The sequence below is a fragment of the Triturus cristatus genome, chromosome 6 (assembly GCF_964204655.1).
Source record: "Triturus cristatus chromosome 6, aTriCri1.1, whole genome shotgun sequence".
Lineage (NCBI taxonomy): Eukaryota > Metazoa > Chordata > Amphibia > Caudata > Salamandridae > Triturus > Triturus cristatus.
The window spans coordinates 26,163,794-26,188,514 of NC_140589.1; the positions used below are offsets into that span (position 1 = coordinate 26,163,794).

General features: G+C 46.2%; 1 protein-coding gene across 2 annotated transcripts in view; it reads left to right on the plus strand.

The window, feature by feature from the left end:
- Positions 1 to 22,444, plus strand: part of LOC146813671 (solute carrier family 22 member 7-like) — a 482,730-nt gene extending 460,286 nt beyond the window's left edge. The window contains exons 10-11 of one of the 2 annotated variants that reach the window (XM_085610167.1): positions 4,807 to 5,013; positions 18,060 to 22,444. In XM_085610167.1, coding sequence (XP_085466293.1) covers positions 4,807 to 5,013; positions 18,060 to 18,132 — 280 coding nt within the window. In that variant the 3' untranslated portion in view covers positions 18,133 to 22,444. The remainder of the gene's footprint in view (positions 1 to 4,806; positions 5,014 to 18,059) is intronic. The other variant, XM_085610168.1, reaches the window with a different exon arrangement.
- The last annotated feature ends 2,277 nt before the right edge of the window (positions 22,445 to 24,721 follow it).

Genomic DNA, 24,721 nt, shown 5'->3' on the forward strand with positions numbered 1-24,721 from the left:
AACCAAACCATTAAACCCTGTTGTCAGAGGTGTAAACAACAATTTCCTCCGCCCAGTGGTACACTTCCATCACTCCAGAAGTATACTTGGACATTACATTCCTCCCCAAACACAACAATCCAAACAAAACATAAACACTATTTAGTCTACAACAAACTATCTTCTGCACACCACACAATAATCTGTGTTTGCATGAAGACACTTTTCCTTAGACAACATTAGACATCTCTTATGCAGCCTTTGCAACACACTCTTCAGGTAGGCACAGTTTTCTTCTATAGTTGTTGCCTACATACACCAAAATGTCATCACTCATGTTGATGAACACCTCCAGGCCCAATAGTACTTTCTGGATCACACTTTTGAATATTTCAGCAGCACCGCATATGCTGAAATGTAGCCGTTAGTAGCAGTTAGTAACAGTGAAGGCCCATGTGCGTGGAGAACGTGGTAATGTAGCGTGAGTCGGGGTATAGCAGGATTTGGTGGTAGTCGTAGGGGAAGTCCATCTTAGAGAACCATTGCTCAACTCACCGACTAGTTTGTCTACCGTGGGAGTAAGGTGCATCCTCTCGTAATGGCAACATTTGGTAGCCGCGTTGCAACACTCAGCCTCACCTCACCAGGCTGCTTAGGCTTCCTGATGACAACTATGGATGACATCCATGGAGTGGTGCCCTCTACCTTCTCAATGATGTCTACTTTCTCCAATTTCTGTAACTCAGCCTCTACCTTTGGTCTAAAGTGAAATGCTATGTGTCTTTGCTGCAGAAAGGAATGTCTGTATTTTGACTAAATTGTACCATACTCCAAGCCCTGAAGAAATCTCAGTTAAGGGATGAAACGCGTTGGCTACAGAGAACTTTACAAAAGACATAAATGAAGGAAATTGTGATGAAAAATTGAAAAGGTGCCTGTGCCATATATAACAATTGTGTTTGACTGTGCAGCTTATACACTGAATCAGATATATTGTGGGTGCTGATCGTCTTTTCTGATTGTTTCTGTGCAACTTAGTTCCCACATGGGAAGTTGGGAGTCTGGTTTCCCAGATTGTTGCACCACCGAAGTGTAAATACTTTATTAATAGTGATAGGTCCGATTTGGCTGTCTCAGCCTCATTTTTGTAAATCACTAATCACTGGAGCTGACTGCAACTGTCCAAAAGAAAGTCCCCTTCAACCTGTTTTGCTGTTGGCACCATGAGCAGAGCAAGTTATGGTTTGTATGGCGGGTGTAAAGGTTAAGGATTGCATGGCGGGTGTGCGAGTTAAGGATTGATTGGCGGGTGTGACAGTTAAGGATTGCATGGCAAGGGTGTGAGTTAAGGATTGCATGACGGGGGTGCAAGTTATGATTTGCATGGTGGGAGTGCGAGTTATGGTTTACATGGCAGGGGTGTGAGTTATGGACTACGTGGCAGGAGTGCTACTTATGGTTTGCATGGCAGGGGTGCGAGTTATGGACTGCATGGTGGGGGTGCAAGTTATTTGCATAGCGAGGGTGCAAGTAATGGTTTGCATGGCAGTGGTGCGAGTTATGGACTGCATGGTGGGGTGTGAGCTATGGGCTGCGTGTCGGAGTGTGAATTATGGACTGCATGGCAAGGTTGCAAGTGATGGACTGCATGGCAGCAGTGCAAGTTATTGTTTTCATGGCGGCAGTGCAAGTTATTGTTTTCATGGCGGGGGTGCGAGTTATGGTTTGCATGGCTGGGGTCCGAGTTATGGACTGCATGGGGGAGTGCAAGTTAGGGTTTACATGGCAGGGTTGTGAGTTATGGACTGCATAGCGAAAGTGCAAGTTATGGTTTGCATAGCAGGGGTGCGAGTTATGGACTGCATTGCGGGGGTGCAAATTATGGACTGCATGCCAGGTGTGAAAGTTATGGTTTGCATGGCGGGGTGCAAGTTATGATTTGCATGGCTGGGTGCAAGTTATGGTTTGCATGGCGGGGGTGCAAGTTATGGACTGCAGAGTGGGAGTGCAAGTTATGGTTTGCATTGCAGGGGTGCGAGTTATGGACTGCATGACAGCAGTGAAAGTTATGGTTTGCATGGCGGGGGTGCAAGTTATGGACTGCATGGTGGGAGTGCAAGTTATGGTTTGCATTGCGGGGGTGCAAGTTATGGACTGCATAGTGGGAGTGCAAGTTATGGTTTGCATGGCAGGAGTATGAGTTATGGACTGCATGACAGCAGTGAAAGTTATGGTTTGCATGGTGGGAGTGCAAGTTATGGACTGCATGGCGGGAGTGCAAGTTATGGCTTGCATGGCAGGGGTGTGAGTTATGTTCTGCATAGTAGGAGTGCAAGTTAGGGTTTGCAAGGCGGAGTGCGAGTTTTAGTTTGCATGGTGGGGTGCAAGTTTTGGTTTGCATGGTGGGGTGCAAGTTATGGTTTGCATGGCGGGATGCGAGTTATGGTTTGCATGGAGGGGGTGCAAGTTATGGACTGCATGCAGGGGTTCAAGTTATGGACTGCATGGTGGGGGTGCAATGTATGGTTTGCATGGCGGGGGTGCTCAGCTAATAGTAAAGGGCCAATTTCATGGTTTTTCGGTTTGTCCGGTAACTATAACTTCGGTTTACTGGACAAAACAGCGAATAGTTCAAAGTAAAGAATCAAAAGCCCAATACAGGCCAAATACCCTGAGGGAACCGATAGGAAACAAAGCAGAGTTGTAGACCCAAAAATTGGAGGCCGAGTATAAATTAAAAGAGTAGCAAAAAACATATCTGGAATGTGGTCAGGCTGATAGGCGGAGACTAAGACATCACTGCTGACTCAATTTGTGTCATACTGTGCGTACGACTGCCATCTTGAAATGGAATTTTGTGAAACTGCAGAAGTTGGCATTGAGTGTGTACACACTGAATGCAGAAACCAACACAGGAGCCAGTCAGCGAGGTACCAAATGGCTCGTGCCACACCCCAAACCTGACACATCCATGCTAAGTATTTCTGAGCAAATAATCACTAAACTGTGTGGTGTAATCCATAATATTTATTTTCACACTGCAGGTATCCACCTGCCAATAAGACTTGCCAGGTGGTGTCAGAAAAACACACAGGAATTCACAGTGAAATATCAGGTATTTATTTCCTGGGGCAAAAGACAGGATAAAATGTTTTGTTACATTAAAAGAGAAGTGTTTTAGCTTATAGAACATATCAGGAGTGTGACGAAGAGGAACATGTTTTGAGGACATGTATGCCAAAATATGTGTAGTGAGACATTCTTAGCACAACAAATAATATATATGATTGCTTTCCAGCTGTTGTTTATCCTAGTTCTCACCTCGTCGGGCACATACACACACAGGTCAACTTAGAGTGTGAGGGTGTCTTCACTAGTCATACATCATCACTTCATGATATATGTACATCATTAAATTGCCTTTTCCTAGAAGGGTGCTGGGACAAGGTGCAGTCTTTCCCCTCCTAGTTTAATCTGTAAATATGGTAACACAGGATAGTCAAGGTCCCAACACATGCCACAAGGCTTACAAATCTTGACCTGGCTATAGGGTATCGTCTATATTGTGAAGATATGGACAAGGTAAAAAAATGTCGGATTTCATCCCAAAAAGCATCTCTCTGATGACGCTATCTAGACCCTAGCTATTCCTCTGCTCCCTGCACTGGGTGCCACACATCTGGAGAGACACAGAGGAGGTGCAAGTATCTGGGTCTGCATCCCAAGAGCATCTCTCTGATGGGAGATGTTGATTCTGGTAGAGCTGAACTGAGGTTTGGACTCTTCTCCTCCACCTCACTTCCGGTGATTGGCAGGTTATTCTGGCCCCACCCCTTTCCCTAGACATGCATAAAATCAGAGTAGAAGACAAATTAATAAACAGTCAAATTTTTAAGTAAAACAATCCTGACACGGATAGGGAGAGTGCAGCAAAATGTGCAGGTGAACATGCAGACAAGGAGAAATGTGAAAGGATTCAGAGAAACGTGAGAGTGAGTGTGTGGGTGAGAGAGAGAGGGAGTGTGTGGGTGAGAGCGTGTGTGTGTGTGTGTGTGAGAGAGAGAGTGAGTGTGTGAGAGAGAGAGTGAGTGTATGGGAGAGAGAGAGTGGGTGTGTGAGTGTGGGTATGTGTGAGTGAATGGGTGTGTGTGGTGTTTTTTTTTTTTTTTTTTTAGATACTGCACTATTTTACTAATACAAATCCAATGAATGACATCTGAACCCAGAAAGATATTTAGGTCTTTAAAAAGTAGATACCTGGGAGTTATGGGTGATGTCTTTGTGATCCCAACCACTTTCTTCTTTGCAGTTTCAGTGAAAGGTGGGCGCAATGAGTCCCTTGCAGGAACCACAAAACAAAGAGGGATGATTATGTGTGAGATGCATTCATGTGATAATGCTATTCCAACCTTGTGTGAAGTCAACTTTCCCCGAGTGGACATCGACCATGCCAGTGCTTAATTTGTTAAAGCTTAAGTGCCAGGGCCCTTGTCAGCAGGCCACTTCAGCTCACATGACCTATTGCTCCTGCCAGCCCACAAATGACAGAACCAAGACAACTCCTAAACATCACAACCAGCGAGTGTACAAATTCAGACTATTCGGAGCACCTAAAGCGACAGGAATAGCTTGGGTTGCAAATATTAGTATATTTTAATGTACATTTAATTTATAAACAGCTGTTATGTTCATCTCTAATTTAGAGAAACAGCGCCACCACGTGGCAGAATGTCATAAGTGCCGGTGCCGAGCACCGGAAACCACCGGCTCAAATTAAGGAATGAGCCATGCTCCGCTTCAGGTCTTTCTTTCACCGTTTTCTTCCAGGCAAAACGGCATCGGTTACACTGCCTTCATCGCACGCATCGGCGTTACCATGGCTCCTCTGACGATGCTTTTGAGTGACATATGGAATCTCCTGCCACAGATTGTCTTCTGCTCGGTGGCCATTGTGTCCGGCTTGGTGGCCTTCTGCCTCCCTGAGACTCTCAATGTGCACTTGCCTGAGACAGTGAAGGATGTCGAAGAGACGCGGTAAGGCCTGTCCTAGTTATCTTTAGAAATGAATGACCACCTCTGGGGTGAATATCTATAGGATGAGCATCTGTAGGCATCTATAGGAAGAATTTAGAACTGTAGTAGTCCACTTTTGTCCAGCTTCTCTCTGCACGCCCTGCTGACCTTGCTAAACATCCCATTTAATTGTTCCACATCGAACCAGCCTCTCCTAACCGGTCACAACTGGTGATGCAATGCTGTAGGTGGTTATCGGAAATGGACGCGCTAAAAACTGCGCCCGTTTATTTAATGCCAAGTAAACATTGCAAAAACGCATTTTGAATTTGCTCTTCATTTGTGATGCAGGTTTTAGTAATATTATTGTTCAACGTGTGGACTGTTCTGGGCCTGTTTGTCTTTTATTTGCCAAGCTAAGAATTTACCGGTAAATTCACTCTCTTCATAAACTCTCTGAAGATAGGAGGAGTTGGCCGTATATACTTTAGTATAATAGTAATCTTGCATGTCCTGACGAGCTGACTCTAAAGCAGATTTATTCTTACTGTTTTTATCCCATAAATATTGCTCATTAGTATGCTTAACTTTGATTTCAAGGTGTTTACTCGCTGTATTTTGAGCGCATCTAAATGTGGCTTTAAAAGCCTCCCAGACATTCTCTACCAAGGCTGTACCCCTATTTATCTGAAAACAACTTTCAATCTCCCTCTGGATTTCCTTGCACCAATCTTCATCTTCTAGCTGTATTCTATTAAATGTCATTTAGGGGTATTTTTGTCGCTCCTGATTCCAGATAATTCAAGTTTTACTAAAGCATGGTCTGAGAAGCTGTTTTGTATGTAGGTACAATTAACCAGATTTAACTCCCTAGAGACTAAGAAATAGTCAAGTCTGGCAGCTGAGTTATATTCAGCTGAAAAGCACAAATATATATTTTTTTTAAATCTTGTCCGTCTGCTGTCTATTAGGTTTGGATTTTCCATGCATTCAGTTAATGCCGCACCTGGACGTGGTTCATTTTGTTTTCGAACCCTGGAAGATGAATCCAAAGCGGAATTCTGCAGATAATTGAAATCCCCGCCTAAAATGACCACTCCGGGAAGTAGCAGCAGTGCGTGATGCAAATCCAAAAGAGAAGCAGGATTATCCTCTATTGGGGCGTAGATCGTGGCTATAGTCAACCTGGTATTAATTGAACCATTTACTAATCCCCATCTGCCCTCTTTATTTATCTGGGAATATATATTGTCTGGAAAGTAAAGAATGTGTTAAAAAAAAGATTGCTACCCCTCTTTGAGCCGTACATGCTGATGAAAGATGGCTACTGCCTGCCCACTGCTGGAACATGTTGTATGAGTTTCCTCCTAGCAACATAGTGGGTTTCCTGTATCAATATAATATCTGGGGAGTTGCCTTTCATCCATTATTCAAAGCCCGAGCTTTAATTTTGTTAGTCAAGCCATTAGCATTAAAAGAGAGAATTCTAACAGATTCCTTGGCTGCCTGTTGGTAAGACATCAGCGGTAACAAAAAGTATTCAACCTAGCTTGTATCTGCGTATTTATCTACCCTTTTTTTGTTTTTAAAAAAAAAAACCCTTTTAAAGGATGCTAAAATGTTGATTGACACGATAGAGATAAAATAGGATACACATTCAAAACTATAATATCAGTCGCTAGAGATACCTGAAGAAATAAAATATTCTTGCCGCTTACTCTCCTTAGACAACTTTCGCCTGGCAACACAAAGATTAACTAAAAACAGAGTCTGTAGGTAAGAGATATATAAAGTGACAGTGGAAATAAAGTGCTTAGCTGAATTGAACATTAATATAAACTCCCAAAGAGTTGAAGTCCGTTTTGTCCTATAAAACTTTATCAGGAGCATAGCAGCCCTTGGAGAAAGTGTCTGTGGGTCTAGGGCCAACTAAGAGGCAACTAAGACACAAGACAGTACAAATAGGCTTATCTAGTTGAAGGTGCCTGTGCATATAGACCAAATAAAGTGACAGTGCAGTGCAATTAACGTATAAAGTGCATAATGATGTTGCAATAATGCCTGACACCCTAACCTATTCTTTACATTCATAGAACTTATTTGTATTGTGGACACATTGAAATTTAGAAGATCTATCTCCTTTTTTCCTCATGCTTCCCCTACTCGACCGTGAACCTCACTCCCCCTTGGAGAACCACCCCGCCCTGCCCCTTGTATGTTGGAGAGTGACCCACATCTCTTCTCAGAGAACTCTGGGTGCCATGTATCTGCACCCCCTCCTGTGCGTTCCATCTACTGGAGGTTTGGGATACCTCTCCCCTCCCCCCAATCCCCGATAAATTAACTGCTCTTACGTGGAACCTTTAATATCATGTCCACATCAGGGGGAAGAAGAAAAAGGCCTTATACTTCTTTATACTCCAAGCCTAACATTGGTTGAATAACATACATTCTCATAACACTAGGCTGAACTCAAAATCTGCTGTAGTAGTTCTTGTGCTGTAACCACATTGTCCAGCAAATAAAATAAATAAAATTTGCCATTTGCCAAAACCTTTAGTTTCAACTGCTGAACAATGGTTGCCTGTGCTCCCTTTGATTTTAAAGTCAACCATTCTCACAAATTCTCGGCGCCTCTTTGCTGCCACAAAGTACATGTCTGAAAAGATTTTAAAATGCGGCACTTCTTGTGTTGACAAGGTTGTTTTCTCAATAGCCTTAGAAAGAATCTTCTCCTTTACTCTGTAGTCGGCAAAGTATATTAAGATAGTGCAAGGGTATTTTGCATTCATTGGGCATTGGAAAGGAACTCTACGGGCTCTAGTGATGGTTAAATCGCCTTCTAATTCGGGGATTACTTTCTTCAATAATGACCGACGCATTCTCGCGCTGGAGTTCCTTCGATTGCCTCTGGATCGCGTACTAACCGTAGATTAGATCTTCTGTTGTAGTTTTCCATGTCCTGCCATTTAGACTCAAGAACCTCTGTATTTTGTTTAATTTGAGCTATTTCATGTTCAAAAGTCATTTCTTTGTCTTCAAGACTAGATACGCGTTCTGCTTCAATTAGGCGTTCCGGAATTTTACCCATAGAGTCCTCAATTTGTGATAACCTAGCATGCAGTGAAGCAATTTCCTGCGCTTGTGATGCCCGGAGCTCTTTTATGTCGGAAAGAATTAATTCAAACATACTTTGCACTGTTGGATCTGATTCTTTCCCATTCTCCGAAACCTGAAAGACTGCCCCATTACTATTTGTGGCTGCGCCTAACGATGGAGCGTGAGGTACTAGCTCTTCCGTCTCGTCTACTTGCAGCGCGGGAGAAGGTGGAGGTGCAGGAGGCAGGATGACCTGCATTAGCGATGAATCTGAGGGCTGAGTAGAGGTGGCTGTGATTGTGAAATGAGACTTGGAGAACAGGGGGTACTGCTTGCAACAGGTAGGAGTAGAGAAGGATTTCACCATAGACGATTTGCCACTACTTCCAAAACAATGTTGGCATCTTCAGCTCTTGTCTCAGAGGACCCTGTGTTCTAGTATGTTCTGTCATGGTCTGTTGATTACCGCTGATCCGATTCTCGGGCGGAGCCTTCTGTGCCTCCAAGGTCTGTGCTCTTTCTACCGCTAACAAATGCTGCACTTTCAGATCCATTCTTTGTTGCGCATTCCGTAAAACCCATGGTTTTCTCCACACCTGGCTTACTGCGATGCCTTTGAGTGGAAATCGGCTGGTTGCCAGGCTGATTACCGGTCAGAGTGCTTATATTCAGATTCTTGCGCTTAATCGTGCACATACTGCTAGGATCCCCTTTATTGTCCACTTCTCTCCCCTGCTCTCATTCTTTTTTTTCGCCTTCTTCTCCCTCCTCTTTAAACCTCCACCCTTCTCCCTCCTCCTCCCAAAAACACGGCAAAGTTATTGTCGCCCTATATTAATTTCTGCTTTAAGTGCGACTACTCCTTTTTTTCCTCCCTTCTTTACCTCTTCCTCTCTTCGGCAAATCCCGCGCTTAACTTGCTTTCAGTTGGATGTACATTTTTCATGGTACATTAATCAAGCATCCTTGCATGCTGCTGTGTCGTGTGAGTACAAAATTGACTCCGCGGTCAACAAGCAGTTGACCGAGCTCTAAGTGGAAAGGACAAGGATTTTACACACCACTGCTCCCTGTGGTTCTGCGCTCTTACCTTCACCTGGCAAGTCGATGTCAATCCACTCCTGCTTCTGCGTCGTCCTTGGCGTTTGTGTTACCGGGATGGCTGTTCCTTGGTACAGACGCCTCACCCTCGTACGCAGCTCCAGGGCTCCACGTTCTCAGCTCCAAATACAGTGGGTTGTTAAAGACGGATTTTCCCAGAACCGGTGCAGAACACCACAGATTCCGCAGCTCTTTGTCCTTCATCTGCCGCCTTCATTCCACCTTCACTTCCGGGGGCGCGGCATAGCCAGGAGAAACGCACTAGCCGCAACACATGTGGGAAGCGTCCCCAATACTATATGTTGACTCACAAAGTGTTCATTGCATGTTATAAGTACGAGTTACTTACCTTCAGTAACGATGTAACTGGTAGAGACGTTGTCTAGCCGCAGATTCCTTAATTTAGAATTATCCCCAGGCATCAGACAGAATTTTTTTTGCAGCAGCACCTCTGTGCGCTGGGGAACGGCGCCACGTGACCCCGCTCTGACGTCGTCCAGAGACGTGACGTCAACGAGGTCATACAAGTCCCTCCTGGCGCGCTTTCGTCAGTTTTCTTCGGACAAACTTTTCCACGGCACAACGCGGAGCCACCAACAAAACTGTGAAAGTATGGCAACAGTGTGCGTAGAAGGAAAAATCCATAAAACAAAAAGATCGGATAATGCAGAACATCATCATAAAGGACAGTGTCAGACACTGTAACCAACAGACCAAGAAGGAAAGGCAGAGCATCGCTCTGAGAAACAACCCCGCAAGCAAAGCATGGGTCCTTCCCAGAGGCTGAGGAACAAGGGAAGAATATCTCGACCGACAAAAAGTAGACTGTTATTACAACGTAGAACTGCGTTGGCCATGAGGGCGGAGCACAGGGAGAACAACAATCTTCTGCGAGAAGACAGTACAAGAAGGGCACTTCTCCAATAGAAATGGAAGGTCGAAGCACATCCAGCAGATTCCAAAGATGACGACTGTAGAGGGGACAAGAGCTCCAGGTCGATAGAGGAGGCGGGAGGGAGGAAAAACAACAGGAGAAGACCCCACAATGGAAGGACCAGAGTGGAGGAATGCAGAGCAAGAGAAGAAGAATTGACCGGGGAAGACGAAGCAATAAGCACCGCTTTACAGGAAGCAAAGCCACCTGGAGGGGGGCACTGCATATGGCAATTCTTAAAATGGTCGCACCAATTTGAGCACCTTGGATGAAGACCAGTGCCTACTGAAAGGAGGAAAAGTAGAGAACCCCACCAGGCAAGTTCCTCGCAGAACGGGGAGGATGGGTGGGCGTTAAGGAATCTGCAGCTAGACAATGTCTCTACCAGATACATCTTTACCGAAGGTAAGTAACTCGTACATCTGATAGAGACATCTAGCCGCAGATTCCTTAACTTAGAATAGATACCACAGCCATACCGGGGAGGTGGGTCTGCAATAGAACAATAGAAAGTGCCTGATAGCACTGAGCCAGCCACAAAGTGACGGACTATGGGGAAAGCTGTGGCGGTGCAGCCAGTCAGCAACCCAAGCAGCTCAGAGAGCAAAAGATAACGGGAGGCAAGGTATTACAAGACTGCCAGAATGGCGCGAGACCATACCCGTGTGAGCACGAGAGGAAGAAATGGCACAAAGCCATATCACAGAACTGAAGAGAGAGTTATAACGAGGAACTACTCCCTGAGCTCAATGGAACACTTATTTGGCACCAACGAAGCTAGAGGGCAATATGAAGGAACGTAACCAGAGCCTACCAGGCGAGCCCTTGCAAGGGAGGCCGGACAGACAGCATCCAGGAAGCGAAGGGCAAGAGGCACTAACTGAGGAATGTCACAGAAGTACATGCGGGAACATAAGACATGCCAAGTGCACATTCAGTCACACGAAGTCGAAGGGGCGGAGAGCACCATGCTGAAGCACACCGAGGCGGACCACAATGAGAGCATGCACATAGCAGACAGCTACGGAGACTACAAAATGGTGTAGCTAAGATGAGTATGGGACTGCCCAACAAGGTAGTTTGAAGGCCAAGGGGAGACCGCACCCACGGAAGATAGAGTCGCAGAGCACAACACCTGGGAGGACCTTCTTCAGAGGAGCTGTCCCGCAGGCAGACCAGACACCGATTAGGGCAACATCCAAAGGAAAAAGAGACATCTGAAGGGTGTGGCACTGAAGGCGCCTATCGAAACCATGAAGAAGAACACGTATAGCTGTTGAGAACAACATCAAATCTCCAGACCACCACCTCCGACCCAGAGGGGAGATGCACCCCCCACAGAAGAGAGGGACTGCGCAGTACACAAACGGGACAGACCAGAACCCCAAGGAAAGAGCATCCAGAAGTGGAGTTCCACCCCATGGAACGGAGCCCTAGGAACTCCCAGTGTTGAAGATGCAGTAAAAGGCACCGAAGTGCACTATAAACGTGCTAAGAAAAACACCGCTGTGCAGAACGATAGCAAGCATGAGTAGAAGGCACCCAACTGCTCCCCGAAAAACGGGGATATAGGACCAGATCTCACAGAAAACAGAGGTGGAGGTGTGTAACAAGGGATACCAAAGGTCAACCTGTGGGTATATATCAAAAGGGGTGAGCCACGAGACCACGCAGCTGCGGGCGCTTTATAGGAGGAAGTCACCTAAAGCACCCGTGGCAGGAGGCAGCCTTATTTGAAGCGTGTTGAAATACACCGAAAAAGTTAGTACAAAGAAAAAGCCTCTAGAAGAGGAGAATGGGGCACACACGCAAGGCTCAAGTGAGGCGAGACCCGTGGCGTGTGGGAGGCAGCGCCAGAAGGCACAACACTGAAAACCATCCAACAGTAAGATAATGGCGTCAGGAGACAGAGAGCCCAAAGGGACCTCCATGCCTGCGTGGCACAAAGTGGAGCCACACAATGGCATACAGGTACCCCACCTGGAGTATATCACGGCCCCAAGAAAACAGGGGAACACCTCTTATGGTAAACCGCAGTCAGAGGACAGAACACAACAACCTGTGGAACACCGCGACAGTAGGCTTAGTGCCAGCCCAAAAACGCATAGTCCAACTGGTGGATGCTAAATAAAAGGGTAATCACCCCAGGAGTGGACAACCTGAGACCTACTAAGTTCAGACCTATGGTGGAGGGTGCAAGCCCGCAAGGAGGCGCTGAACCACCGAATCGGCGTGTGTATCAAACAAAAGGACCCCATCAAAGGGCAGATCAATAAGGCGTTCCCGGATATTCTCCGGGAAGACGCCATCCTGCAACCAAGCATGGCGTCGCAGTGCAACCGAACCAGCCATAGCTCGACCTAAGGAATCCGAGGTATCGAGGACAGAGCGGATAGTAAATTCAGCCAGATCACAGCCGTCACAGAGAAAATGGAAGAGGTCACCACGATCGCCCTCAGAGGCGGAAGATAGAAGAGACTCCGCAGTCTCCCAAAGGGCAGAAGTAGCCCGAGCCAAGACACACACTGTATTGAGTGAGCGAAGAGCTGCGCTAGTGGAGGCGAATATATTACAACCCCGCGACTCCAGCCACCTGGACTCCCGGGAGCGAGGAAGCAGCAGCTGAGGCAAGGAAGGAAGAGCAGTATGCAGAACAAGCCCCTGAACGTCTGGATGAAAAAACAAGCAAACAGGACCGTTTGGAGCAGGGCGGTGGCGGTGCATGATTGAACGAGCCACCGGATCACCCGACGCCAGCCGGACCCAGGTGCCCAAAAGAACATCATACAGAGAAGCTTCAAAAGGCAGAAGCAGCTCAACATTCCCCGAACCGTGGTGGAGGACATCCAACAGCGGGTCAACAGGCAGGGGCACCGAAGGGGGCTGCATATTCAAGCCAAGGAAACAACTCTTGTAAATGCCGCACCAGCCTCGGTAGCCCTCCGAGGAGGGGACAGTAACTCATCCGAGGGTGAGGGCTGACTGAGCCTCCCACCCAAAGGGGTTGTCCGAGGAACGGAAGATGTCCAAATAAAGGAAGCCCCAGTGACGAATGAGGGTCCTGATGGGGCTCCTGAGGAGACAGAGACCGCCGGAGCCACAAATTCCAGGGGGAGGAGAGGTAAGGACGGATCCGGCATCGCCAGAAGTCGGGGTGATGCCGAACTCACCCCGGTAGCCTCCGGAGAGGAGTCAATGATCCGGCATCGAGGCGGCGCCAGGGAGTCCTCGGCCGGCGCCGACTTGGCCTCGTCCAGCGCCGGCTCAGCCTCGTCTGGTGCAGATTGGACCTCGACCACGAGAGGCTCAGTTTCCGAAGAAAGGAACAGTGCAGGAGCCGGGGAAACACGCCTACGGGGCCGGACCGGCGCCGACTGAGCCTCAACAACAACAGGCTCCGGTTCCGAAGAAAGGAAAGGTGCCGGGGAGGCAAGCCTACGGCGCCGGCTCGGCCTCTGAAAAGGCAGCCGCCTGCCTGGAAGGCCGAGGCGGGCTCAGAGTCAAGCTGCGAGTGCCAGGAACCACCTGCGACAGGACTATGCGGCGCGGTAGGGGAGCTATGGTTCAAACAGGGGGACCCAGCCGGGCCGCGTCCTGATGACGCCATATCTCCATCATCCCGAGAGGCAAGGGGCTCAGTCAACGCTGGGGGCAAACCCACCGGCAAGTCCACCGGAGATCCCGCATGTAGCGGAGGGTCCGAGGACGCCCCAGGGAGAGGAGGGGACCCAAGGGAGGCCTGCAGGGCCGCTGCGGCCACCATTTGGGTCTGAGTCGCCCCCACACCAAGAAAAGGCGGATAGGGGAGGGACGACTCCTGGGGCGCATGTCCAGAGAAATCCATGAACTAGTGCCCCTGACAACAGAAGGCAGGGAGGTCAAGGACCTCAGCGACATGCGCCGGGACTTACCAGGAAGGGTGAGCGATGCACGTGGGAACCAGACGGCGACCGACGCCGCAAACTGAACCCACTGCCACCGGGACATGCTGCCGAAGACAAGGCCGGGACGACTCCGACCAGGACAGGCGAGCCGAAAGTAGCTTCATTCGGCGCTCCCGCCGTGACTTCGGCTTGAGTTGTTGGCAGGCATCGCAATCCGTCGAGTCGTGGTGTTTGCCCAGACACCACAATCAGATAAGGTGTGGCTCTGTCGTGGATATTTGCCGCGAACAGGAGTCACACGTTTTAAAGCCCGAAGGCATCGCACACTGTTTTAGATGCAAAGCGTCAAAGAGGGCCTGAAAACAGGCCAGAGGAATAGCTTAGTCCAGATCCGCGTTGCACGTGGAAAATAAGGAAACTGACGTCAGCGCGCCGGGAGGGACTTATATGACCTCGCTGACGTCACGTCCGTGGACAACGTCAAGGGAGGGTCGCGTGGCGCCGTCCCCCGGCACGCAGAGGTGCTGCTGATTTTTTTTTTCCGGATACAGTCTGACACCTGGGGATAATTCTAAGTTAAGGAATCTGCAGCTAGATGTCTCTATCACATATATATTTATGGAACATGTTTTCTGTGGATGTAGGCTAGGTTTATAAAAATTCTAGCGCTCTAAGGTAATATTGTAAATTTGCAGAGAAGTCAAAGATGAACACTGGCCTTGGAATAATTTCCAAGTAAACAGGGTTACATTTTAACACCCTTCCTGACTGTTTGCACCATGAACCACTGCACCACCCAGCCCTTGGCGGACGTTACATCAACATCTTTTCCAAATGGTTTTGGTTCATAAATGTACCCTCTTTCAATTTACTGTTCCACGCCCCTGTTCAATTGAGTGAAAATACAAACAGCTGGATGTGCCGCACCAAGTCTAATCAATGTATTAATTTTCCGTGAACTAGCAGTGGGTGATGGCTACCTTTATGAACCATAAGGTTTGAGCATATGTTCTTTGAGGATATCCTGCAATCTCCGGTTACGACAAATGCAGACTTCACATCAAGCTGTATGAGAACTAGGAGATCATGGTGCAATGCTTGGATGTCCACCTTCATATCTTCATCACATCTCTGGTACCCTTATGGCCCATGTTACCATGTCAACCACCTCTTCTGCCTATGACACAACTGGCTCACCAGCCTCCAATCGCCTTAGCTCTTCAGTATCACTTGCCCTTAAGACAGCAGACTGCTGGCATGAATCCTGGTAGTCCAGGCCATAACCGGTCACAAGTCCAGTCAAACTCTAGGTAGCCTCAAGAAAAACGTCCTTCACATCCCATCAGCCAAGTGGTTTTTAGCAAAATTACTTTATCAAGGCTTAATATTTTCTCAGTTATTTCACCTTTCCTCGTGATGTCAGGGTATAAGTGGAGGCTGTCTCATAGAATCAAGAAGATCTAGCAGGAGAAATGTCATCTTCCCATTATTGCTCAAGAATGCAGCCTGTGACCTTGAGCAATAATGTGAAGATTACTTTTCTCCTGATAGTTTCCAGTGGGGTCATGACTGGCCAGCAGGTCTGGGAAATCTCCAGGGGTCTGTTTGGAGGGCACAACCACCTTCCATGTGAAGATTGTTTTTTAATGGGACTCTTCCTATAAAGTCGTCACTTTTTGTGGTGTGCCCATCCAGTGGAAGGAAAAATGCTGCCTCTGACCCATACCAGTGTGTGCGGTTTGTTTACCATCCTCTTCTTCCAAAAATGGTCCTGAGGATAAGGAAGGCGTCAGGCTTTGTGGAACAATGGAAGATTTGAAGGCAAAAGAAAAAAAAAAAACAGGTCAACCAGTATTTCTGCAGAAGTGGCTTTTACACCAATAAAGACATTAAGGATTATGGCCGTCAGCTTCTGACTGATCTCCACAGCCTCTAGGACCTCCTCAATTTGTCATCCCAGCAGAAGATCCTTTGTAAACACCAGAACAACCTCTTTACTTGTATCGTCCTGTTAAAATAGGTTCTAGGCAAGCTTCAATGTCTCTCATAAGGAAATTGTCATGGACTCCTAGTCTGTCTCCCGGTGTGGATGTCAAGTGCCTCATACTCCTTTGAGGAATCTGGATCCACCTTCTCATTCAGATGATCGTTACACCGTATTATCCTATTCACCTATAGCACTTATGGGCTCACCCCCGAGTTTCCAAGTCAGACGATATTACCAACTTTCATGATGTTTTGGGGCAAAAATGAAACCTCTCCTTAGAGTCTTTGCAGATATCAATGTCAGTAACAATGGGAACTCTTCAACCAAGAGCTTCCCTCATCCTCTTTTACCTCAGCTATCGGGCTTTCTTGAAATAGCACAGTAAATATTTCTCATGCCGGCCACGTTGTATTACCCTTTCTTGTTAAAATAGAAGCCTCCTCATCAGGACTGCATTTGTAGCTGGCAAGCATAAGGATCTGGAATTTTTTTTACCCAGTTGGGCTCATAGAATAGTTCAGTAAATTGAAGGTACTCATTTGTAGGAAACAAATGTATTTCACCCTACATTCATTCGATTTTGTAGTGTTTCTTACCACAAGAGTGCATTCTTAATTCTTGTCCTGATAAAGAGCCTCTCAAACATATTACGCTTGTGTCGAAACGTCAATCTGTCTGATACTTTTGGAAGCTTTGTACTCATGCATCTCAAAGATGTATAATGAGCAACCCACTCATCCTTCATTAGGACTCGTGCACATGACAGCCATTAGATGTTATCCAATCGGAGTTAATATTCACTTTGTATCACTCTTTTCACAGTTTTTTTTTTTTTTTTAATAGCACAAACTAGACCCAAAGATATCAGGTATCAGAGCACTTTACATCAACACCAGTTTTATTACAGATGGACACATTAATTTTGTTAGGCACTAACATTGTGTGCGGTTTGTTGTGTGGATTACGGCACCACTTTTCTTTTGAAGCACCTATGCACAAGTGATAAATCCCAGTCATGGACTATTTGTTTGCCTTTCCAGCGAGGTCAACAAATCAGACCAATTGCAGATTTGAGAATTTTTTTAAACAAGTAGCTATGCCTCTTTCTCCTCTCAGGTGTACTTACCTGTTGGCCTTGAGCCAACTATGTGGAGTCTTGATAAGAGTTTGATTTCACAAAGATGAGCTATTAGAGTTCAGGAGTCACTGAAAAAGAGTAATAAACCTAACAAGACCTGTGCTTGTGTGCTCCACAATCAGAATCCCACCTCTACAGGCACGAAACATGCGCACAGTAGTGTAACGGCACAACGCATGCACACAGTAGTGTAACGGCACAACGCATGCACACAGCAGCGTAACAGCACGACACATGTGCACAGCAGCGTAACAGCACGACGCATGTGCACATAGGCATAACATAAAAAGATGGGCACCGCTGCAGAATGTGAAGAGGCTCCCAGAGGTCACGGAAACTCATTGACCGTAGGGGAAACGGGGCCCACTTGATAGAACTGGGGGGCAGAGGATTGCCCCATCGCCCCACAGGTGCTTGCATTATGCCCCTGCATTCACAACTTCCCTTTTTATGTGAAATTTTCAGAGGAAAGGAAATAAAATCATGCGCTGACCAATTTTGTCATGCTTTAGCGGGAAATCTTTTCAAATGATTAGTTGAGCTCTTCAATCCATGGCTGACGCAATGACATAGTGGAAGTGATCGGACATTTTAGTCAGGCTGCTGGGATATACAGAAGGGACTATTCCATTTTAAATTGTGATGAAAGATGTCCTGCAACTGGGTTTTTAATGGAGATTGTATCGTAGGGTGTTGAATTTCAATTATTTCATTTATTGTATGTTGTGTTTTATTGGTAAACGTAATTGGGATTTCCCCCCAAAAAGGCTTCATAAAGTCCTTATACTCTGCATATGTGAACATAGGAAGACAGGATGTATCATCAGTTATCAGACAGTGATGCCTACTGACACAATGACAGATGCTGAACAAGAAGGTTGATTGCGGTCTCTGATTTGTTTCTACAATTATTTATTTCTACAGCACAATGGGATCCAGCTTGCCCGAGGATGATCCGAAGGAGCTTGTACCACTGAAGGTTCTGGACAAGATCTAACGACAACGATGGTCCTGGGCTGAGAGGGACTCCAAGGACGCAGGGACAATCATGGGGACAGGGTATTCCAGGGATCACAGTACTTCACAAACTGCATCAACGCATATCGATTGGCACCCAACTATGTAACTAAAAAAATTCAAGCTTTTTAATTCAACTCTACCCTGTAGGCCACACTACACAGTGCTCTATGTTTCTTGTATATTGATCCATAGCACAGCCCTAGGGCCAAGGAGGACTCCTTCTTAGTACTGGGTCAGACAGCAGCTTATTGAACCACCAGCGATGAAGGCTCCATCTGTACACAGCGTTTATCTAAAAGGTTCTAGGGTCCCAGAGGGTTGTAATCCTTTCTAGGTGCTAAAGTGTGAAGCAACTACCAAAGCATAGACATTAAGCTACCTTTGTTAATGGTATTTCTACTGGAGACACAACCTTCCCACATTTTTCACCTTAAGAATTATCCTTCCAGGCTTCAGAGTGGTCCAAAAAAGCTTTTCCCCAGCAGTAGCTCTTCAGAACCGCTGGGTAGCACCATATGGCTCCAACTGCGACATAACTGGTGCTAAATCCTCAGGAGAGGAGGGCGAGTGGTGAGGAACTGCAGGAAGATTATGTTCCCACCAGAAAGGTTTTGCTAGGTGTTTTTTCGGCTGATGGCTATATCTTCCTGCAGGTTTCTCACCCAAAGGAATTCCTTCCTGGAGGTGGGACGGAGTAGTGCCAGCTAAACAAGGAGTGCAAAAAGAACAATTGATGGACAGACTGCTAAACAATATTAAACATTCACCCCCAGTACAGAGATCTGGGCCTAAATCATCATTTTCTTTGCTCACTATGCCCTTCCAGTTTGTTCCCAGCCATATACAAATCAGACTTGACCCTGCTCCCTAAGTCAACAGTCCAGCCTGAACTGCCAGGCCAGGTCCTCCCAGGACCAGAAACTAGCATCCTGGGACCGGTTTCATGGAATCACCTCAGCCAGGGAAGCTTGAATCCATTGGCATGCAGAGCACAGGACTCATATCTGGGCATACCCATCCCACATGAGGTGACAAATGCAATAAGAATAATTGATGGAATGCTGAACAATGTCAAACATTCACCCCAGAACAGAGATCTGGGCCTGAATCAATAGTTTGTTTTTCTCACCATGTGCGATCTCAGAACGGAGGGTTTTCCCTCAGTTCAACTCGCTGGTGACTATGGCATGAGTGACAGTTTTTCTAGTGTCACATTTGAAGATCTTCCTCATCATCTTCAGGGTGGAAGCAGGATGCAGTGACAGTGTTGACTTGTGTGGTCATGTCCAGCATATTGTTGATGACTGTGCTCACCATTGTGTGGGGAGGCTCCTTGTCCTACTCCCCACATCTGGTTCTGTAAAGTGCTTCCACTTTCCTGTCAAGGCTCCAAACTGTTTGAAAGTGAGAAAAGCCAGGGAGGCCTGGTGTCAGGTTCCTTTCTGTGTGCAGGAAGGAATGACATTTGAAGCATAAGTGGGACTGGGTACAGCTACTCAGCAACCATCCTACCAGGATGGCCCATTTGAACCATACCTAAGCCCCCTTTGTGCTACTGTCTGGAAGCAATACACAAACCCCAACAGCAGATCCATTAACAGTCATGCGAGTCACGACACTTGCAGAAGGCCCAGATGAATGGGATAAGAAATTGCTAACTTTCTGAAAGCGGCCTTTTCAGAATTATGACCCAGAAATCCGACTTTACCATTAAAGAGGATTTTAAATTACAGTTAATTTGAGGGTAAACCGCATATCTTTATCTGATCTCAATCCAAAGTCAGCTCGTATTAAATGTAATAAGGTAACCCGGTGTTAATCAATGGGAGAGAGAGACCTTACAACAGTAAAAAATTACTTTAGGAGTTTTTCAGCGACAGGGCATGTACAATTTAAGTACACGTCCTACTTTTTAAATAAAATACCCCCTTCCCTATAAACCTTTATGGCCTACCTTAGGTGTGACTTATAAGTAATCAAAAAAGAGGGCCAGAGCCTGGTAAAAAGTTTACTTTGCCAGGTCTAAATGGCAGTTTAAAACTGCACTACAGGCCGCAGGGCAGGCCTGACATGTTTTAAAAGGCTACTTCGTGGGTGGCCGTAAGAGTGCTGCATGCCAACTAGTAGCATTTAATTTACAGGCCCTGGGTACACGTAGTACCATTTAATAGGGAATTTAAAAGTAATTAAATGTGCCAATTAGGAGTAGTCCAATTTTACCATGTTTGAAGTAGAGAGAGCGCACACACACCTTAACAGTGGTAAAGTGCAGAGTCATAAAGCCAAAAGCAATAAATTCAGCAAAACAGGAGGGCTGAAGGCAAATCATTTGGGGAAAGTACCACGCCAAGGATGTCAGGTCTAACACAGCTCAACAACAAAGAGCATTCCAGTGGAATACATCCAAGCGTGTCGCTGCTGTGAGACAACTGTGCCCATTGACCAAGCAATAGAGTCCGCAGAGTCGAGGCCGCATATCAAGATCTGTTTGGATGCATGCAAGCAGTCACTGAAAGTGTGCAAATGGCTTTTTCATGTAGTCTAGCAAAGCGATCACAGTACGTTTCATCAATTCCCACAAGGCATGAACATATCAACCCATGAAGTAACAAAGGAAATCCTCAGCACACGTCTGTAGTGTATCTACACATTTATCTGCACATTGCATGCATAAATACTAACAGTATTTGGAGTTTCTTGTTTTTCTTTCTTTATTCTTATAGTTTCTCTTCAGACGTGTTGCGTCGCATACACTGGGAAATCGTCCCGCGAATTTCTCAAGGCTCTACAATCTTTGGAATATTTCTTTCTTGTGTGGTGATAATTCCAACCCACAATTTATTTTATTTATTTAGACATTTGTAAAGCGCGAAACGAAGGCCCGTGGGCATCTCGGCGCTAGGTAACTGCAATGTTTAGCCAGAAGGGAACTGGGAGGTCAGTGATTAAAAAGCCAGGTTTTGAGGTTTTTTCGGAAGGACCAGAGGGACGTGCTGGTCTTGATGAAGTGAGGCAGTGTGTTCCACAGTTTTGGAGCAGCCACCAGAAATCTTCTGTCACCCCAGTTAACAGATTTGGTTCGGGGGATCACCAGATCCAGGGAGCTGGAAGAGCGCAGTGCTCTGGATGGACAATAGGGGATAAGGTTCTGAGTGAAGAACGCTGGGACAGCGTTGTGTAAAGCCTTGTATACCAAGCACAAGGTTTTGAACATTGTGGAAATATGGATTTTTATGATCAGTTATGTCCCCTATCTTGGACCCCAACGGTTTCATGTATAGATCATAAGTACATGTATGTTTCCTCCAGTTCCAGTTATGAAGACGCAAACACTTGTGCGTCCACCGTCAACATGTCCTCTTTCAGATCCGCCATGAATGGGCCGGATATTCTATTTCTAAGTATGAAAGGCCACCGGCTTTATATGGTTCACTTCCCACATTTCTTACAGTCCAGGCGAGTAGGCCCTGATTCTGGCATCAAGCCTTTTCTGCCTTCTGCCTCTGAAAGCTCCAGTCTGAGCTCGCATCTGTATCCATGAACTTTGTCCTACTCCCTGCGCGGCTAACGGTGCCTGACTCCAGCCTGTTGCTTGCCAAAAACTGTATTTCACCTTCAAGATTATCTGCTCTGCTCCGCTCTTTACCCAATGCATTCCTGTCTAGTAGTTTAAGTAAACATTCTTTCAGCTACCGAGCAAAGGGCCCGGCTTCTCTGTCTTTATGCAAGTAATTCATAGCCCTGTTACTATGGAAGATTTCTGTCCTCGCATCTAGTGTAGACACTTAGACGCTTGTACACGCACTAACAGTCAGTATAGTCAGTATAGAATAAGATTCTATCCTAAGAGACCTTTCTTTTTGGATAACACAGTTCTTTAAACATAGGATGTTAGATATGATTTGGGATTAGGTTGACATAAACCCAGACTTCTGTCTCCACATGTAGAGCTAAATGTCAAGTCCCTTTCACCCCCTAGTTGCACGTCAATCACACGTCATGCTGCTGCGCGCGCATCTCTGCCAAGTATTTCTGCTGACATTGCGAAATTCTTCCGTGGAACCACCCATTTCTGACATCATATCCAATGACGTTCTTTAAGTTACGCCCAGTTACACCTATTTTAGTTACGCATGTATGTTCTTATCTTTATCATCAACTGTTACGCCTCCTTCATCTGTTTCACTGTAATGCCTATTGTATAAAAATGATTACTTGTCAATAAAGTTGGTTCTTCACTTCCTGAACCTTCGTGGTGATGGAATATGGAGACCATCGATTCGAATCGATTTTGGAATAAAGCCCGTTCCGAACCTCTAATACCACGGATTCTGCCTCTTATTTTACTGAGCTATTATTATAGATTTTCCGCATCAAATTAAGTCCCGGTAATTAAATTATTTACCACATGAATGGCGCCCGAACAGGGACACTTTCTCATCTCACGCGCCGGAGGTGCGTTGCAGGCCCGGTCTCCTGTCACAGCTGGACGGACAACAACGCGTACCCACAGGATTTCCTGTATCTCCCTCCTGCCGAGCGGGGGTAACTGAGGCTGCGATCAACACCCAGACGAGGCGGTGAGAAGTGCGAAGTATCCCGACCAGAGCCTAGCTGAGAGAGCAAGATCCGAGGTATACAGAGGCCCACCAGGTTCCGAAGTTCCGAAGTCCCGAAGTTCCGAGTCGAGTCCAGTCCGGTCCGAGTCCAGTTCAGTTCAGTTCCGAGGCCTTCCGTTCCGAGCTACCCGGTGAGTACCATTGTCGGGGAGGCGTTCTGACGTGCACATAGGTTGTGCCGGTCAAGACGGGTTTGGGTACACAAATCCGGTCTGCACTGTTTCAGCAGTGTATCTGTACTGTTTAGCAGTATATCAAGTATGTCTAGTATATAATCCAGAATTACCTAGTTAGTGCCGAGTATCATGTTTAGTGACTAGTTCCTCAAATGACCATCATTGCTGTTCATTAAATGTTAAATGTTAAAATGTTTTTAAATACGTTCTGCATATTGTGGTGTGAATGACTGTTCATTATTGTGTTTTGTTGTATTAAACGTGTTCAGAATTAGGTATCAGATCAGATCAGTTCTCAAAAATGCCGCTCTTTTCGAAATTAAGACAGATAAAAACTAGAAAAGGGGTACTCGAAGAAGCTGTTCCCATTCCTCCTAGGGACACTCCAGGGTACTTCATGTATCATAAACATGGCCTAGACGCCATATTATTTCTTGATTTATGGGTAGACTACACCAAGGAATTACCAGAAAGTCAGAGGTGGCCCGCAGCTGGGACCTGGGATGCAGATTGCATCGTGAAAGTAGAGGAAGAATTATGGAAAAAGAAAGCTAGACAATCACAGAAAGATGCCATTGAATTATGGCGTAAAGAATCGTATAGACGTACAGAAAAAGCACGTAGACAGGAAGAGAAGAGTAAGGAGAATTCAAATAAAGTTCGAGAAAATATATTAATTGAAGAAGGTACTCGAGTAAAATCAGAACAAGTAGACAGACAACGAAATGCCCTTATGAGTGGTATGTATCCTCTTTTGGCCGAAGGGTTACCTAAGGCTACTCCGGAGATACCAAAAGACTTGCCACCCCCATTGTTCCCGATAAAAGTACATCCCAAAGGACATCCCAGAACCGCAGAAGATGTTTTTCTTTCCTCTTATTTAGACGACGCAGCTCCCGAGTATGCTAGTGCTGCGCCACATAGACCGCCTGCCGAGGGGGTTCAACGCCAAGACCCTCCTCCGTCTGTACCTCCGCAACAACAAACTCCGACACAAGTTCCGGCAAGCACATCTGTTTCTACAGCTGTACCCACATCTATGGTTGCCATATCACGTTCAACGAATCCTTTCACATCCAGCACCCCAGGTGGTGCTACAGGAGGTACAACAAACAATTTTTCCACGCCACCCAGAGTAAATAAACTTTCCTTTCAAGAATTAGCCCACCAACGTACGCCCAAACTAGTAACTCCCGACGCGCTCAAGGAACTTCTAATAGATTGTAGATATGACCCTGTGCCCGGAAAAGGGGACGAAATGATGCTAGCATCATTACGTATCCGACGAGCTGCTATATATTTAGGGAAGCTACCAGGAATGACTACACACTTAGAAAATATATATCACTTTGTCCAGTCAGGGCGAGATCCTGAGAGTATTAACAGAGCCATGGAGTACCAAAAAGTGGAAATACAGGGGGAACTGTTACGTTTCCTCATAAATTGTGTGATCAGAAATCAAGACCAACCAGGGGTAAATCCGAAAGAAATGCAAATTCTTACCACATGGAGTCAGAATATATCAGAGGGGAGACATGATAAACGATCATGTATAGTAGCTATGTGCCGAAAGATCCGCAAAGAAATAGAACGAATACACGAAGAAAGATTAGCAGTAGACGAACCTGAACAAACCGAAGACGAGGAAGAATTAGAACTGCCCACAGGACAGTTAGAAACCATGGCCTATGTAGGTAGAGGAAGATCTTGCAATAATACTAGATGCTTCACTGATCCGATACGTCCGGTACGTCCAGATAATAGCAGAAAT